Source organism: Mastigoproctus giganteus, chromosome 11, assembly GCF_048544385.1.
Source record: "Mastigoproctus giganteus isolate SK-2022 chromosome 11, ASM4854438v1, whole genome shotgun sequence".
NCBI classification, from domain to species: Eukaryota; Metazoa; Arthropoda; class Arachnida; order Uropygi; family Thelyphonidae; genus Mastigoproctus; species Mastigoproctus giganteus.
The window spans coordinates 167,855,032-167,872,448 of NC_143585.1; the positions used below are offsets into that span (position 1 = coordinate 167,855,032).

General features: G+C 38.1%; 1 protein-coding gene across 4 annotated transcripts in view; it reads right to left on the reverse strand.

The window, feature by feature from the left end:
• LOC150078561 (uncharacterized) overlaps positions 1-17,417 on the reverse strand; it is a 773,569-nt gene that overhangs the window by 485,472 nt on the left and 270,680 nt on the right. For all 4 annotated transcript variants that reach the window (XM_090385507.1, XM_090385508.1, XM_090385509.1 and 1 more), the window contains exon 8: positions 9,257-9,421. In XM_090385507.1, the coding sequence (XP_090241633.1) occupies positions 9,257-9,421 (165 nt within the window). The remainder of the gene's footprint in view (positions 1-9,256; positions 9,422-17,417) is intronic.

Below are 17,417 nucleotides of genomic sequence, written 5' to 3' on the forward strand. Positions count from 1 at the left end.
ATTTGGAACGAATGGATGGGTGAAATGGGAAAAGTTTTTTTTTTTTATTTGGCTGATGCTGTGTAAGCTGCTTCTTCCATTATATTCCTCTATTAATGCTAATGCTAATTATGCTAGAAGGCTCAATTCACAATATTTTGTTTAGTTTTTATGTGTAGGAGTTTATTATTAGCTTGGGCTCACCACAATTCAGTTCAGTGGTTTCTGCATTGTGCCTGTATAATCCTTTTTATAATTTATATAAGGTACTTGATTTTATCATGGGGTTGTTTTGTGGCAACATCATACTTTCACTTCTGGAGATGCCCAAGTGGTCTAGGATACAGCAGAATGTTACAGTTTGGTTGGACTCATTGAAAGAGGTTAACTTAACTGGATTCTTTTTAAAATAGGATGTGAAGGGAAGAGGTTACTTCTTTTGACAGAGACTGCACTGACAAGATCTGTATCAAAGCACATGAAATAGAAAGTTCAATTACCCAATCCAGAAATAAAGCAATGGATTAAAGTTCAACTGGAAAAATCTACATGTTATTGGTAATCAGATTGAGTGGTAAAAGAACGGAAGGTGGTAACCTTCCGTTCTTTTACCATTTCCTTTACAAGTGCCAATTTTTGAACCGCTGGTGTAAATTTCAAAGGGCTGAGAATCAGATATTGAATAAACTGCATGGAATCATTTAATTTTGCAAGAAAGTATGATATTCTTTGCCCAGTGTTGAAAATGGTCAATACAAGATTCATGGATACTTTCCCAGGATGTAACTGGAAATGCTATGTTGTGAAATATATTGTATAACTTGATATTCTAGCCTCTATTGAGTTTTGTTAGTCAGAAAGAGGCAGGTTGTTTTCATGATATCTTCAAAGATTTCTTCAACTAGGGCTGGATGGTAGACTATGAATTTTTGCAGCAGCATACTCATAGAGCAAAGGCAGTGATTCCCTACAAATATGTAATGTGGCTTCATCTGCTTCAACATGAGAAATGTACCAACTGTGTGTTACTACACTTAAGGTGGTAGAAAATGAAAAAGACCTGGGAGTAATTGTGCAGTCAGATATGAAGTTTTCTGAGCAATGCAGACAGGCTGCCAGGGCAGGTCATGGGATTTTGTCAATGATATATAGGAATTTTGCTAGCAGGGAGAAGGAGGTGATTGTCCCTCTGTATAAGGCAATGGTCAGGCCACGCCTTGAGTACTGCGTACAGATCTGGAGGCCTCATTTTAGGAAGGATGTAGATTTGCTTGAGCGTGTACAGAGAAGGGCAACAAGATTGGTGAGGGGAATGAAGGGATCCTCTTATCAAGAGAGGCTTAAGTTCTGCAAGTTGCAGTGGCTGGAGACTAGGCACCTGCGCGGTGATCTGATTGAGGTGTATAAGGCCTTGAATGAGTTGAGTACGCTGAATTCTGATGGGATCCTTCCACTTGTTCAGATTACGAACCTAAGGGGGCATAAATTCAAATTAAGAAAAGACAGATGTAGAATAGATGTGCGGAAATTTCCCTTTAGCCAGCGGGTGGTTAATTGCTGGAACAAACTTCCATCTGTCATTGTGGAAGTTGATAGGTTGAATAAATTTAAGGAGGAACTGGACAGGCATTTGGAGGGAATGGTGTGATTTTTTTTTTTTTTTTGGCTGATTTTGCATAAGCTCATACACTTGCTTTCTTGCATCACATTCCACTACTACTACATAGAAAGTCTGTACTGGAAAGGTTATGAAAGTTCCCAGTGAAATTCTGAGAGCATGCTCTCAGAATTGTCGTGGATGGTATTTAGTTGCTGGCAGTTTTCCTAGCTGAGTCATATAGCTGTCATAGCTGGCAGTTTTCCTAGCTGGTGGTTGTTGTTGGTTTTGGGGGTTTGATGGTGCATAAGCAGCTTTGGCTGTAATGCACCTATTCATTTTTTGTAATAAGATATGAGAAATTCTTGTAACGTCAGAAAAGGCTGAAATCAGAATTGACTAAAAACTCCAATTTTCTTCAGGAATTTAAAAAATTCAGTAATATTTGCATTTTCACCAATGACATTCTCTAGAGTTATTAGTTCCCGAAGATTAACCAATGATAGCAGGGTTGTATTTCTGTCTTGTTTATAGTATGGGGATTCAATGAGAATGTGTTTAGCAGTCAAATTGATAGAACAATTTAGACACTGTGGTGGATCATCTCCTGTGAGTAAATGAAGGCAAGTCAAATGTGTATGGCCTATTCTTGCTCTCGAAAGGACATTTCTTCATGTCTTGATATACGGACACTCGAACGCCAAATTTTAGGATCCTGTTTAAATTGAAAAGGTTTATTTTTTGTTTGAGGGTGCCAGAGTGCTGTCCATTCTGTTAGGCATGCACCATGAATGATTTGTGGATAGTCTGATGCTGGAACAGGGATATTGGTTAAATCTAAGGTAGATGGATTTTTTGCAGCTTTATCGGCCAGTTCATTACCAGAAATTCTGGAATCCAGCAGAAGGTGATCACAGTTGGTGGCGCTCTTCAATCTGCAGTAATAATCTTCTAATTTCATTTAGAAAAGGGTGAACTTTATCTGAGGAGTTACATAATACCATAATTGAGCTGAGGGAATCAGTGTAAATAACAAATTTTAATGAGCAGTTAAAAGAGAGATTTTCTAAGTCTAGTTTAATTGCATATAATTCTACTGAGCAGATACTGAATTCGGGTGGAAGGGATGCTGAAATAGTGGTATTTAGGAACACAGCTGCTACTCCAACGTTTGAGTTAGATTCAGAGCCATCTGTATACATTGGAGAAAAATCAAAATATCTGTGAGCGTGAACTGCATGAAGTTGTTCTCTATTGGTGAAACGTTACTTATTTGAGGTAGAGCAATATATGGGCAACTCGCTGTGAAGGATGAGCCCAATATGAGATACAGATGAAATGATGCCTTTCAAACTAATATCATAGTTTATCTTTAAGAGATGTCTATGGTGTATCTAAACAAATATTATATAGATATAGAATCTTAAACTCTAAAAATATTATGCCCAGTTGCATTTAGCTTCATTTAAATAAATTCTATCTAAAAGCATTTTGGCAGATTTTTTTTTTTTTTTTTTTTGATTTGGTAGTTGTTGGAGCATCGGCTTCTGTGGCCATATTGCACCTCCCAAGGTTTTTGCAGTTTTTGCAGTACTTTGATCCAAGCCCGAGGCGGGAATCGAACCCGCGACCTTTGGGTTGCCGGGCAGGTACTTTACCCACTCGGCTAGCCCGGTTGGCTGTATTTTGGCAGAAAAGCCATCCCATGTTCGCCTTATTAAATTTCCACATGGATCATTAATCAGGATTATGAGTTACCACTACTGTTTGCATTGAGCAAATAATTTTTTTTTTTTTTTTTTTTTTTTATGAAAACTCCAAACACAAGAGGTATTAGAACCTATAGTACATAGTACCATGCTTTGGTTGGAGGTTGAGAGGACAAAAGAAGATATTTGTTGACATTACACTCGAACTTCTGTAGACTGTAATTTTTAGGAAATACATAAAAAGGAAGGTTGTTCCAGAAAACAGCAGTTGAATGAATAAACGAGGAAGATGAAAAGTTGGTTCTGTGAGTTTCAACTTGGACAGTAAATGGATGTTGGCTGGTGGCGGCACTTGTTCGGAATGTTTTGAAAGAGAGAGCATGAATAACAGTGAAGAACAGTGCCCATGGAAGTATCTGTAGAAAAGGCATGCAGCAGAAACAGTATGTCTATGAGACAGACAGTGGGGAGACTCTGTTAGAGAGGAGTTATTAATTAACCTAACTGCCCTCTTCTGAATGGAATCTAGAAGACTGAGAGAGGTTTTGGGGCAAGCTTTCATCTTATGGTTTGCCAACTGTTTTTTGTAATCGGTTATCCAGTTTTCTCTCTGATTTCCATCTACCATCACATTCACTGAGGGTGATGGTATATGGCTCTCTGTCTTCTAACTTCTACATTAATGCAGGTGTTCCCCAAAGTTCAGTTCTTTCCCCAACACTTTTCCTCTTGTATATTAATGACCTTCTTCCATTGACTGGAAATCCTATCCATAGTTTTGCTGATGATAGCACAGTGCATTCCACTTTCCAGTATGAGAAACCTTGCCCTGCTCAATCAGCTTCATCCTCTCAAATATCCACTATCAATTCCTTAAATGCCGATCTCCAGGTAATTTTACAGTGGGGCAAAGATAACTTAGTTGATTTCATTTAAAACTCAGCCTTGTCTTATATCTCACAAAACAGACTCTTCTGCTCCGATGCTTATATTTGGTGACACCCCAATTTCTAGGCAAGTTGATATATCTTTTTTTGAGGATTACACTGACTTCTAATCTCTCTCACACACACAAGCACATTACAAATATTGCTTCCTCTGCATCTAAAAAACTTGGTGTTCTCTTTCACTCTCAGTGTTACTTTTCTTCCAAACTGCTGTTCACTCTGTACTAATTGCAAATCCGCCCTACCATGGAATATTGTTCAAACATCTGGGGCAGTGCCGCCAAAACCTCTCTCAGGCTTCTAGATTCCATTCAGAAGCGAGCAGATAGGTTAATTAATTAATGATTCCTCTCTAACAGAGTCTTTCCACTCACTGTCTCATAGACGTAGTGTTTTTCCGCATGCCTTTTCTACAGATACTTCAATGGGCACTGTTCTTCTGAACTGACTTCTTTTATTCCCACTCTCTCTTTCAAATGGAATGCTAGCAGGTCAGCTTTATCTTCGGCTGAAGTGACAACAGAACCATCTGGTTTTGACAGAGGTGGGAGCAAAGATTGCCAAAACTATTGGCCCCAACGGTTCTTGGGGCCAATAGCTTTGGCAAGAGACCAGAATGCTCGGATACTATTAGAGTGAGAAGCAAGTTTTGTATTCTTAGCCTGTTCAAAATCTAGTTTGGACTGATTAATAACTGCTTTACAAGCGTAGCAAGCTTTGGTGTAGGCAGAAAATTAAACTGAAGACTTGGAAACAAGTGAATTACGATATGCAACATTTTCTCTCTTGAACAACCTTAGCACATTTATTGGAAAACCAATGTTTGGATACAGGACGAGATTTTAAGGTGGAGTGTGGAATAAAGGATTCCATTCCTACAAGAATAATTTCACTGACACAATCTGGGCAAACGTTGGCATCAGAAGTTTTGAACAGTAATAAGACCAAAAAAAGAAATCTCGCAGGTCATCCCATTTTGCATCCTTGTAATGCCAAACAACACAAGGTTGGGAATAGCCATGAGATAAAGGCTCCACTGGAGAAGAGACAATCACCAAGTTGTGATCTGATGTGCTTAAAGGACCACTCCCTTCGTCCATGTACTTAGAACGGTTGTTTGTGAGAAAAAGATCAAGCATGTTGGCTGTATGGTTAGAATTGTCCGGTATTCTGGTAGGTAAATAAACAATCTGACCGAGGTAATTAGTAATTGCAAAAGCCTCAGCATCTTGACCAGCCGGGTCGATGTGACAAGAAAACAGAAGTCAGCTATAGTTGTGAACAATAAAATCACCAAGGAAAATTACCTCACTGTTAGGAAAGTTGGACTGGAGAAAGTCAAGTTGCAAAGAGAGGAAGTCAAAGAGCTTCAAGTGATTAGTGGAGTTGGGAGAAGGGTAGACACAACAAATGAAGTTGACAGAATGAGGCAGAGAGATTTTAAGCCAGATAAGATCGAAAAGAGGAGATTCCAAATTACCAAGTCTCTGTCAGGGAATATCGGAACGGACATATCCTCAAGTACCACCTTTGAGGCTAAAAGAAACATACAGCGAATAATTTGGGCAACTGAGATGAGCAGCAGTTAAATCAACCGATAACTGAGATTCTGTCAGAAAAAGTACATGGGGTTTGGCAGACTGCAAGTGGAAATAGACATTGTTGAGATTAGAACTGAGACCACGTATATTTTAAAATGAACTAGGAAGTGTTTGGGAGGTTTAGATCTTTTCGCAGATAGGCTTCTCTATTAGTTTGACAATTCATGGTATATTCAATAGTAAGAAAAGGGTGGGAGGGGGACATGCTGTATGAAGTTATGAAATTTTTGGATAGGGCATACACTGGTAAGAATATACCCAGGTCCTTGACATAACGTGAGCTCGACAATGCCCCCCCCACGTGCACACTACTCGGACTCCCTCCAGTCACTATCTGGCAGAGTAGAGGTAACAAAATTATGCACTAGCTGATCTAGAAGCCTCCAAGAGAGTTACCAATAGGTTCGGTCCAGTGCACTAACTAGCGGCCGGCCTGCAAACACTGTTTTAGAGCTGTACCCTTGAAATGTAAGGAACATTGGATCTCGCCATGATCTCCATCATAACCTCAAAGTTATACTGCAAGAAGGAAGAGATGGGAAGGGTTGACCGGAACTTTGCTCTGGAGACTAAACATGGGTTCCACCACTTCAACCCTCCAATAAGCAAAGTGGTGATATTGCACCAGTTGATGAGAGTCATCCACCACCTAGTATTGCCTGGTAACACAGAGCAGCAGCATTCCTCCATGTGGTGTGGTGTGGGTGCCACACTTCGACACCTGCTTACGTTGGTTCACACCTGGGTGGTCACCCACAGCGTGCTTGCACATGGGGGTTATACCGAAGATTACTAACAGTCCCACCATTCTAAAGGTGCAAGCAGAGGAGTTGGCTGTCACAGACCGTCCGGACATTGCCAAAATTAGGTCCACTTAAGTGTCACCCGAATATCAGTTCTATCAGTGTTTTAGACTCCCAGGTAGCAAGCACAACTTGTCTGGCATATCTGAGAGAATGTCTGTGACAGCCTCAAGGGCCAAAAGTCTATTAAAGTTGTCTTCAATAGCCTTCAGTATGTTTGGAATGGTTGTTTCAACCAGGAGGTCTCCGGTTTGTAGTCTTGTAACAATTTTTTTTTGGTTTTTTTTTTTTTTAGGAGCATTAGCAACTAAGGTCATATTGCTCCGGGGATATGTTGTGGTCATTCCCTGATCTTTCCGCATCCTCCGTATTTGGTGGTCACAGGCTCGAACCCCAGTCTAATCAAGAAGCATGTGCTATGCACTGCCGCTCCTGCCCACCTGGCTATGGAGGTGCCCCTTCCCCATGCTGTGAATGAAAAGTCGCACAGCAGTATATAATAAGTCCAAGGTGGAACTGTTTGTTATGTTATTTGGTTTTTAGGAGCATTAGCAACTAAGGCCATATTGCTCCGGGATATGCAGTGGTCATTCCCTGACCTTTCCGCATCCTCCGTATTTGGTGGTGATGGGCTCGAACCCAGGTCTAATCAAGAAGCGTGTGCTACGCACTGCTGCTCCTTCCCACCTGGCTACAGAGGCGCCCCAAGGTGGAACTGTACGAGAGGCATTAGGCTGTATCAGCCTACTGCCTCTATAGACTACCAAGGTCAAATTGCCAGTCAGTAAGCAGGGAACGGAAGTATATGCCTGTTGATACATTTGTACATGGGTAAGCAATGTAAAGATTCTCCCATTTGGGCAAGAAAAGTCCATTCAAAGTAGGGTTGTCCGGTTGCCCTTTGAGTTTTGCTGTGTCGTTTAACAGAAGAATTTGTTCACATAGATGCAAGGAGGTTTCATTATCTTCAGCATATAAGCTCTGAACTGGAGATGTACAGTATGCACCTAGTGCAAGATGAAGAGAACTGTGCAGTATGGGTTCAAGCCAATGTACTTAGTCTATCAGGGTTCTTGTTGTTGTTATTGGGATTAACGACAAGGGCTACTGAGGCCAAATTGTGTCTTTTCACAGTTTATTAACAGGCAACATATCGTTAGAGATGTTAAATTATATGCTTCTGTACAGGCCAATATGTTTTAAATACATGAAAAGTTCTTGTATATCTTCATTTCCTAATACATGACACAAATTAGATGAGCTGTTCAACGTTAAGAGTGATCAGAAAGTGTTTGATCAAATGGCTGAATATAAGGGACACTCAACCAGAAAATGACAAACCGTAAGTTGCATCTGACAGGATGAGCACTGAGGTGGGTTTTCTCCCACTAGCAGGAAGAGATGGGTATGGTGAGTGTGTCCAATTCTAAGCCTTGTTAATACCACTTCTTCTCGTCTGTTTCGTTGGAAGCTAGAGAGCCACAGCTTTGGATCTTCTTTATCTGGTAAAGTTTATTGTTGATGTTACCTTTCTAGATCTGTGACCATTTATCGTAGAATGCTTTACGAATGAAAAACTTATAGTCGCTGTAAGGAACCTGAGGGTATTGTGAGAAAGAGGTTTGAGATTGTTTAGCAGCAGAGTCGGCACTTTCATTTCCAGGAATCCCAGAATGGCCAGGAATTCAGCAGAAACTGATCACTTGATTGGAACACTGCAACAGAATAGCTGGGAATGAATCTGTTTCAAGATAGGATGAGAATATGAGAACTACTTCTTTATGGCAGAGACAACACTGAGGGAGTCGGTGTAAATTATTGCAGGTGAGATGGAAAGCTCAATAATCTTACTAAGCGCTAACTTAATGGCATATAATTCAGCTGTGAAGACGCTGAAAGCTAGCGATAGTGTGGCTGAAATCGTACATGAAGGAAAAACTGCAGCAGCGCCTATCATTTTGTCAGTTTTGGAACCATCTGTATAAATTTTATAGGAATGGTTGTTCATAGTAGCATGAACTGAGTGTAACTGTCTGATATTGCAGGGTGATATAATATTTTTCCCTCCACTGGAGAAAGTGCACAATGTGAGAGACAGACAAGTCCAAGGTGGAACAGGTGCAGTTGTGTCCTGAAAAATTTCATTTAAATTGACATTCCAACTCTGAACCTGAGTGAAGCAGGTCTATTTTCATTTGGCTTCCTCTCATAGAACGATTCCCACCGAGTATTATAGAGATACTCCCAACTTGGGTGCGATGGGAGACTCTGGATCTTAACAGCATATTGGAGCAGTAGTGTTTTTCTATGCAGGTGTATGGGGGATCATGCACTTCAATATAAAGACTTTGGATTGGAGAAGTCCTGAAAGCTCCTAGGGTTGTCTTCAAAGCACTGTGCTGTATGATCTTCAGCCGTTCTAATGTGCTTACCCTAGCAGAGTCATATACTGAAGAACCGTAATCCAGGTGTGAACGGATTAACGATTTGTACGGGTGTAGTAAGGTATACCGATCAGCTCCCCATGACATGGACGAGACTGATTGAAGTATATTCATATGCTTTAGACAAGTAGTTCTTTTTCCTATTAATTAGCCAAATGTTTTAAAAAAATACTTACTGCTTTTGGACACTGCTGATTCTTTAAAAAATGACTACAATATTTTGTTGTTCCTAGAGATGCTTTTAATGTCCGACCATCTACATGAATATTGTTAACTGCCTGTATTGCTCTAAGTGCATCTTCAGCTCTGTAATATGTAACATATGCACTTGCACTTGGCCCCTATAATTGAAAGATCAAAACAAGTTTTATTAAGAACATTTTAATAACTAGTAAATAAAAATACAGGTTGAAATATACAGATATTTATCTTAGTTGAAGAACAAAGTACTAGGAAGTTTGGAGCTGCTCTGTGATTCCTAGTTTATTCATATTATATTATACAAAAATATTTAAATTTGACAGAAATATAATGCCATCCTAAAGTATACAGACTACTCCCTGTGTTATTGTTGTTTTTTCTCTTTTTTTTTCCATGTGTATATTTTATTTACATAGAACTGAGATTTTATCTAAACAAGAATTGAATGATACAATTTCCCACTTCCTGTAAACTTATGTAATATCAAAATTCACATATAGTATATGTATGTAATTTCTGCAATAAAGAATATAATTTTCTGTTTTAAACAAACACAATTTTAAAAAAATGTTTTATTCTACTTCCTATTTAACTGCCATTAATTATGGCGCGTGGCTGCTAATTACTGCATCAACTATTCCAATACTAAAAACAGCAGAAGCTTCTTTTAAAGCAACTCACATCACAGATAGAGAGATGAGTACTTTAAAAGAAGATTAAATGATCAAAAAAAAAAGACATTTCAATCTCATGAGATGCAAATTTAAAGCATGCCCATCTCTTAAACCTAAATAAATTGATTACAGACCGAACATAATTTACTTACCTTTGAAATTTAGAAGGAGTTACTTCTTTGAACATAATTCATCTTGTAGCAAGGAGAAAACTTATTTCTTTCTGGACCTTAACTCATTTTCGATTGTTATTTGTGAGAGAACAACAGAATGGTAGTTTACATGTTATGGAATAATTACATGCTTTTTGGAGGATGTTATTCAGTTGTGGTTTTTTTTTTTTTTTTAGTGAAAGGGGAGGGAAGAATACTTGATCTTGTCTACGTTCTGTATCCTTGAAAAATAAATAGGTGGTCTTGTATATATATATGTCCTTGTCACTAGTTTGTTTCGTAATTGTCAGTTACTTAATGTAAAATTTATACTCATCATTTTCTTTTATTAGTATTACAATATTATCTCACTTTGGAATGTGTACACTATTTTTTACAGTGTGTGAAAAGTTAAGGTTGTCTGCCTTCACTTTTAAATTTTATTTGTGATAATAATTAACTTTTGTGTTTGAGATTTATTTGTGATAATAATAAAATTGTTGTGTTTGATACGTCCAAAGAACCATATTTCACAGATGTTGATCCAGTTTGTCTTGCTTGGTAATTATCTCAGCAATTTATCAGACAAATGATACTGTTTAAGTCATTTATTTCACAGATGACTTTAAATTTTAAGTTGTTTCTTGTTTTTAATGGTTAGAATTAAAAAAACGTTATACTATTAAATTCTTCATTTACAAGTGTGTACCTTTAACTGGGACAGAATATTAAATTGATTTAAAAGCCTCTCCATTGTAATTCTGTTATGATTATGATGATATTAATGAAGAACAATGATCAATGAAACAGTCTAAAATAAATAACATTTTAAACTGTAAGAAGTTACTTGGGGGGGGGGATTTTAAAATAATATTTTCAATTGCTGATAAATAAATACCTGACAATGGAGATTAGTATTAATCTACATTGTTCAGGTATTCCCATTTCCTATCTGTCCACTCTAATAGTTTGTTTAGTTGTGTCTTGAATTTATTCAAACTATCCACTTCCATGGAAGAAGAATGGAAGCTTATTCCAGCAATCAATAACCCGTTGGCTGAAGCCAAATTTCCACACATCTATTTTGCAACCATCCTTCCTCATTTTAAATTTATATCCCTTCATGTGCATAGTCTGAGCAAGAGAAAGAATCCTATCAGCACTGACATTGCTCAAGCCATTCAAAGCCTTAAACACCTCACTCAGTGTCTGTAGCGAGGTGTTTAAGGTTATGTAAATTGCAGTGTCTGTAGACCCCAGCACCTTGCAGGTGCCGGGTCTACAGACACTTACAATTTACATAACCTTAATAGTTACATAACCTTCAGTTATGCAATTTACATAACTGAAGCCTTTCTTTAATAAGAGCATCCTTTTATTTCCCTCACCAATCTCGTTGCTCTTCTCTGTACTTGTTCCAGCAGCTCTACATCCTTCCTAAAATGAGGCCTCCGGAACTGTATGCATTTTTTTTAATTCAAGGTGTAGCTTGACCAATGCCTTTATAAAATGGGATAATCACCTCCTTATCCCTGTTAGCAAAATTCTTGTATATCATTGACAAGACCCCATAAGTTGTCCTGGAAGCCTGTCTGCACTACTCAGAGAACGTTAGCAGTAACCCCAGAGTAATGTATCAGACTGCACAATTCAGGTCCTTTTCATTTTTCATTACCCTGAGTGTAGTACCACATAACTGATACATTACCCTGGGGTTACTGCTATCCATATGCAGTACATAACATTTGTCAATGTTAAACTTCAGTTGCCATTTCTCAGCCCATCTGCCTAATTTTTCTATATCTTGTTGCAGAATTAGTGTCATTAACCATCCTGCCAACCCATGCATCACCTGCAAACTTAGACAGTAAGACTGATACACTCTCATCAATATCACTGAGGTAACAAGCCTAAGCCCATTGGAAGCACAAATATTTATTTATAGATCCTAGAATTAGGCTCAAAATATTTTGCTAATAGTAAAAACAAACTAAGTTTAGTAATACACTGAGTGATCACTGAATTATGACCACCCTTATGAAAAGTGAATGCGACCCGTTGACTACATGAGGTATGAGAGTGTGCAGTTAGTCGACCTACGTAGCATAGATAAGGTGTCAGTGGTTCAGTAGGTAGTAAAAGGAAGGATTTATCAGACTTTGATAAAGGACAGATTGTGAGTGCTTGACAAGCTGGTGTCTTGATTTTCCAAACGGCTGAATTGGTGGGGTGTTCAAGAACTGCCGTAGTTAAAGTGTACCAAGACTGGCATCAAAATGGTCAAACGACCTGACGGCAAAACTGCAAAAGTCAGCGAAAAGTTAAAGTTAGAGGTAAGCGCCGGGTCTGACGACTTGTACAGGTGAACAGGTGCAGCACTGTTCAAGAGTTGACTATCCAATACAACATGGGCCAACCCGGAACAATATCTGCCATGACCATGCATAGCACATATGGGCTATACCAGCAGAGACCCCTACGGCATCCTCTCCTAACCAAGGTTCATCAGCATAAAAGACTCACCTGGTGCAAAGAGCATGCAAGTTGGATGTTAGAAGACTGGAAGATGTGCTGGTTGGATGAGTCACATTATTTACTCCAAACCGTCGATGGTCGTGTACAGATTTGGCATCAACAACATGAGGCTCTTGATCCATCATGCATGGTATCAAAAGTGCAGGCCGGGGAAGGCAGTTGTATGATGTGGGCATGTTTCGCTGTCAGGAACTTGGACCCCTGGTGCATGTGGAACAATGTTGTCAGTGGTCTCCACTATCATCAACTGCTTGCTGACTGCGTACACCCTGCTATGTTACACTATTTCCCGAATGGTGATGGTGTCGTCCAAGATGACAATGTACCGAGTCATCGGGCACTTGTTGTGCAGGAAAGGCTTGAGGAACATAGTTCTGACTTCCACATATTGTTTGGATTGGCTCCAAACTCCCCTGATATCAATCCAATAGAGCACTTGTGGGATACTATGGAAAGGCGTATCAGGCATCTGGATACACCAATTATCTCCATACCTGCATTGTTGACCGCATTACACACACACAGCTTGGTTGGCCATTCTTCCCTAATGCTTCCGGCATCTTGTTGAATCAATGCCACGTCAGATAGCTGCTGTACTGGTTGGTTAGTTAGTTATTTGATTTTTAGGAGCATTAGCAACTAAGGCCATATTGCTCCGGGATATGCGGTGGTCATTCCCTGACCTTTCCATATTTGGTGGTGACGGGTTCGAACCCCAGTCTAATCAAGAAGTGTGTGCTACGCACTGTTGCTCCTTCCCACCTGGCTACGGAGGCACCCTACTGTACTGAGGGTAAAAGGAGGACCTACAAAGTATTAGGTAGGTGGTCATAATTCAATGATCACTCAGTGTATATCTTCCAGTGTAAGCTTAGTACTCTCTTTAGGGTGGGTCCTCAATCAGCAACAGAACTATAAGACAAACTAACAAAACAACTCAACATTTTCCATCTCAGATTAAGATACATGCTTAAAAAACAAGAAAATAATAGTAATAACTTTTTAAACATATTAAAAGACAAGAAATAATATTAACTACTTATATTTATAGAAACCTATTCATTCAGATTAGTTTATGTATTATATCATTTCATCACTCATATAGTGTAAAATGCGCCCCTGTAGCCAGGTGGGAAGGAGCAGCAGTGAGTAGCACACGCTTCTTGATTAGACCGGGGTTCGAGCCCATCACCACCAAATACGGAGGATGCGGAAAGGTCAGGAAATGACCACTGCATATTCCCAGAGCAATATGGCCTTAGTTGCTAATGTTCCTAAAAACCAAATAACAACAACATACAGTGTAATTAAAAAAAACTGTTCTACAATTCAGCACACACAAGTAAACAATGCAATAAAATATTGTGCATCAACAGACAATTTAGATGTGAACGACAATAATCCCCCACCCTGATAAATGAAGCTATAAGCCACCAAAAATCTGGTTCTAAGATCCTAAAAAAAAAAAAAAAAAAAAAAAAAGAAAAGAAAAGCCACTACAACATTATAACAAAATAACACTGTACCACAGTCTGTAAAGCATACAAAATTAGAAGCATTTTCCATAACACATATATAAAATTATTTTTTAAGTTATTCAAAAATCAGTTCATTTCTTAAAAATCCTAGTAAAGTTAATTATGAAGTAAATGACTTCAAAAATATGATTGATCTGATAAATTGCGAAGACAATTTGCAAGTAAAATATACTAGATCGACATATCACAGATACAATCATTGAGATAGGTCAAACATACACTCATATTATCATAAATACATTTTTAAAAATGAAAAAGTAGAAACCAAACTTTTCAGACACATAAAAACTAGACCCCAAAGTTAGATAATGCAGTAATCTTAATAAAATAATGAATATAAATTGTGCATATATAAAGCCCTGGAAATTACAAAATTCAAATGCCAGACCACTCTGGCTTTTTTCAAGGATACAGAACTACGACAAGATCAAGTTTCCTTTCCTCCCATCTCTTGCCCCCAAATTTAACTTAATAGCATTATCCAAAAACATGACTGCTACATAACAGATAAATCACTTCTATTTTCTCTGGTAAACAGCAATTCTAAATGAGTTAAAGCTCAGAAAGAAGTATTTTTCTTAATGCTACAAGAAGAATTATCTAACTCCCACCAAATTTCACTGTTAAGTAAAAGTAAGCATTTTGCAATGAATAAGGTAAATTTTTTAAACAAAATCCAATCTCAGAGGTTCTAAAATTCTTTCATCTATATACTAAATGATATTTTATGATTATTTACTTTAACGAATAGACAGGTTAGTTATTAAAAAAAGCTCGCTATTTTTAATATTATATGTATTTTTGAAACAGAATAGCTGTGCCTATACTAAGATAAACAAGAATTTGTTGTTTTTAAATCCATAAATCCATACAAAACTACTGAACTGTTGCTCAGTTCCATGTGAATTCAGCATCAGTGGTGAATGCTCATTTTTTTTTCTCTAGCTGCTCTTCAGTTTTCGGTTTGATTTCACCATGATAAACAACATCATTTCGCAAGTTTTAAATAATTATTCATTATCTGTTGCACATTACATCATTTCTTCTTTACTGATTCTGAAATAATTGATTGAACTATCGATTATAAGCTTGCTCAGACATGCTACCAGGAGTATATGAGAGGCCTATCAATCAATCTAGCCTTGGTAAGACTGTGCAGCAAGGGGTAGAATTTTTTCTCAGCATGGTCTATATAGAGAGGTTGTTTTTGGAGGGATGGATCACTTAAATCGGTGAAGAAATATTTGCTGATACTACTGAGGCAGTGTCAGAAGGGTAGGAAAACTTTGCAGCATTATGCTGCAAGGCAGCAAACTTATAGAGCATCAGCCCACCAAAAAAACTACCACAGATCATTGTCCATCCCCTCTAGTAATTTGTCTAAGCCTTCCATAAATTTATTCACATTACTTCCACAAGACCAGATGGAAGTTTGTTCCAGCAATTACTCTCTGACTGAAAGCAAAGTTTCCCACATCAATCCTGAAATCAAACCTTTTCAATTTAAATTTATGATCCTTCATGTGGGTTGTCCTATAAATAGTAAAGGTGATACCAGCATAGTTTACTGAATCAATTCAGAGCCTTAAACACTACAATCAAGTTTCCTTGCAGTACCTAGTTTCCAAGCACCGCAATTTGAAGAACTGAAGTATTTCCTTGTAAGAATACCAGAAAATACTTCAAGGACCCTTTTATGTCCTTGATTAATAATCTTGTTATCCTTATCTGCACCAGTTTCAAGAGGTCCACATCCTCCTTAAAATGAAGATTACAGACCTTTACACATTACTCGAGGTGCATCTCAACCATTACTTTATGCAAGGGATAATCACCATCTTCCTGCTGCCAAAATTCCTCTATATTATTGACAAAATTCCATTAACTGTTCCAGAAGCTGGTCTGCACTCAGAACACTTTGTGTAAGACTAGACAATTACCCCTAGGCCACTTCCATTCTCCACCTTGTTGAAAGTGCTACCATAATTGTTATGTTATTCTGGGAATACACAGTACCTTTTATTTATCAATGTTAAACTTCAATTGGCACTTGAGGCTACGTGCTCTTGTTGTTGGTATGGGGTTTGATGACACAAGAGCTACTAAGGCCAAACTGTGTCTGTTCATCGTTTATTCACAAGAAGCATATTGTTAGAGATGTTAAATTATATGCTTCTGTACAAGCCAATATGTTTTAGATACAATAAAAGTTCTTCAATATTTGCTTCATTTCCTAAGAAATTAGATAAATCAGGTGATATATTCAACATGGAGAGTGATTGAAAAGTGTTTGACAGGATGGTTGAATGTAAGTGACAATCGACCAGAAAATGATGGACCGTAAGTTGCATCTGACAGTATGATGCATTGAGGTGGGTTTTCTCCCAATAACAGGAAGAGATAAGTATGAGTGTGTGAAATTCTGAGTCTTGCCATTACCACTTCCTCTCGTCTGTTTCATTGGAAGCCAGATGTTTGTTGTTTAAGAGCTATTGGTGCAAGAGCAGCTTAGGCTATAATGTGCTTAGCCTAGTAGGAGAGTTTCGTATATCAGCATTTTTCACTTTTCTTATTGTGGTTTAGAATAAAGCCAAGATTCTGCTTTATAATCATGTAACATCTCTATAAATGGTATACTATTAATTTTGTATGTTTTGGAAGTATCCAGTTAACTTAAGGAAGAAGAAAACGGTAATATTTGGCCGGTCATCTAAAATTGTTTTAAGCATTAAGATGTTTTGTGCTTTCATTATTGTTTGAAAGGCTCTTCGACATTCTCTATAGTATTTTGGACAATTCACCATGAAGTTATGTATAGTAAGTGGAAATTGACAGTTTTGATATGGGGGAGGGGTCTTCACCTCTGAGTAGGTAAGAGTGAGTCATATGTGTATGCACAATTCACAATCAAGCAAGGGTCACTTCTTTTTGTCTATTCTATCAGAAGCTAGCAGCCCATGGTCGAAGTGTTTTTTTAATTAGACGAAGTTTGTTGTTAGTCTGATCTAGCCAGTGTTGTTGCCATTGTTTTGCACTGATTTGGTGGATTAAGGACTTGTAATCTGTATATGGCACTGTGTGAAAGGCATAATCAGAGGTGGAAGCTTCTTTTGCTGCTTTGTCTGCTCTTTCGTTTTCAGTTATTCATGTGCATCCTAAGATCCAGCATAATCTGATATTGCAATTTCTTTGTAATAGTGTTGATACTGAATATTGGACATGTTGTAGGATTGGGTG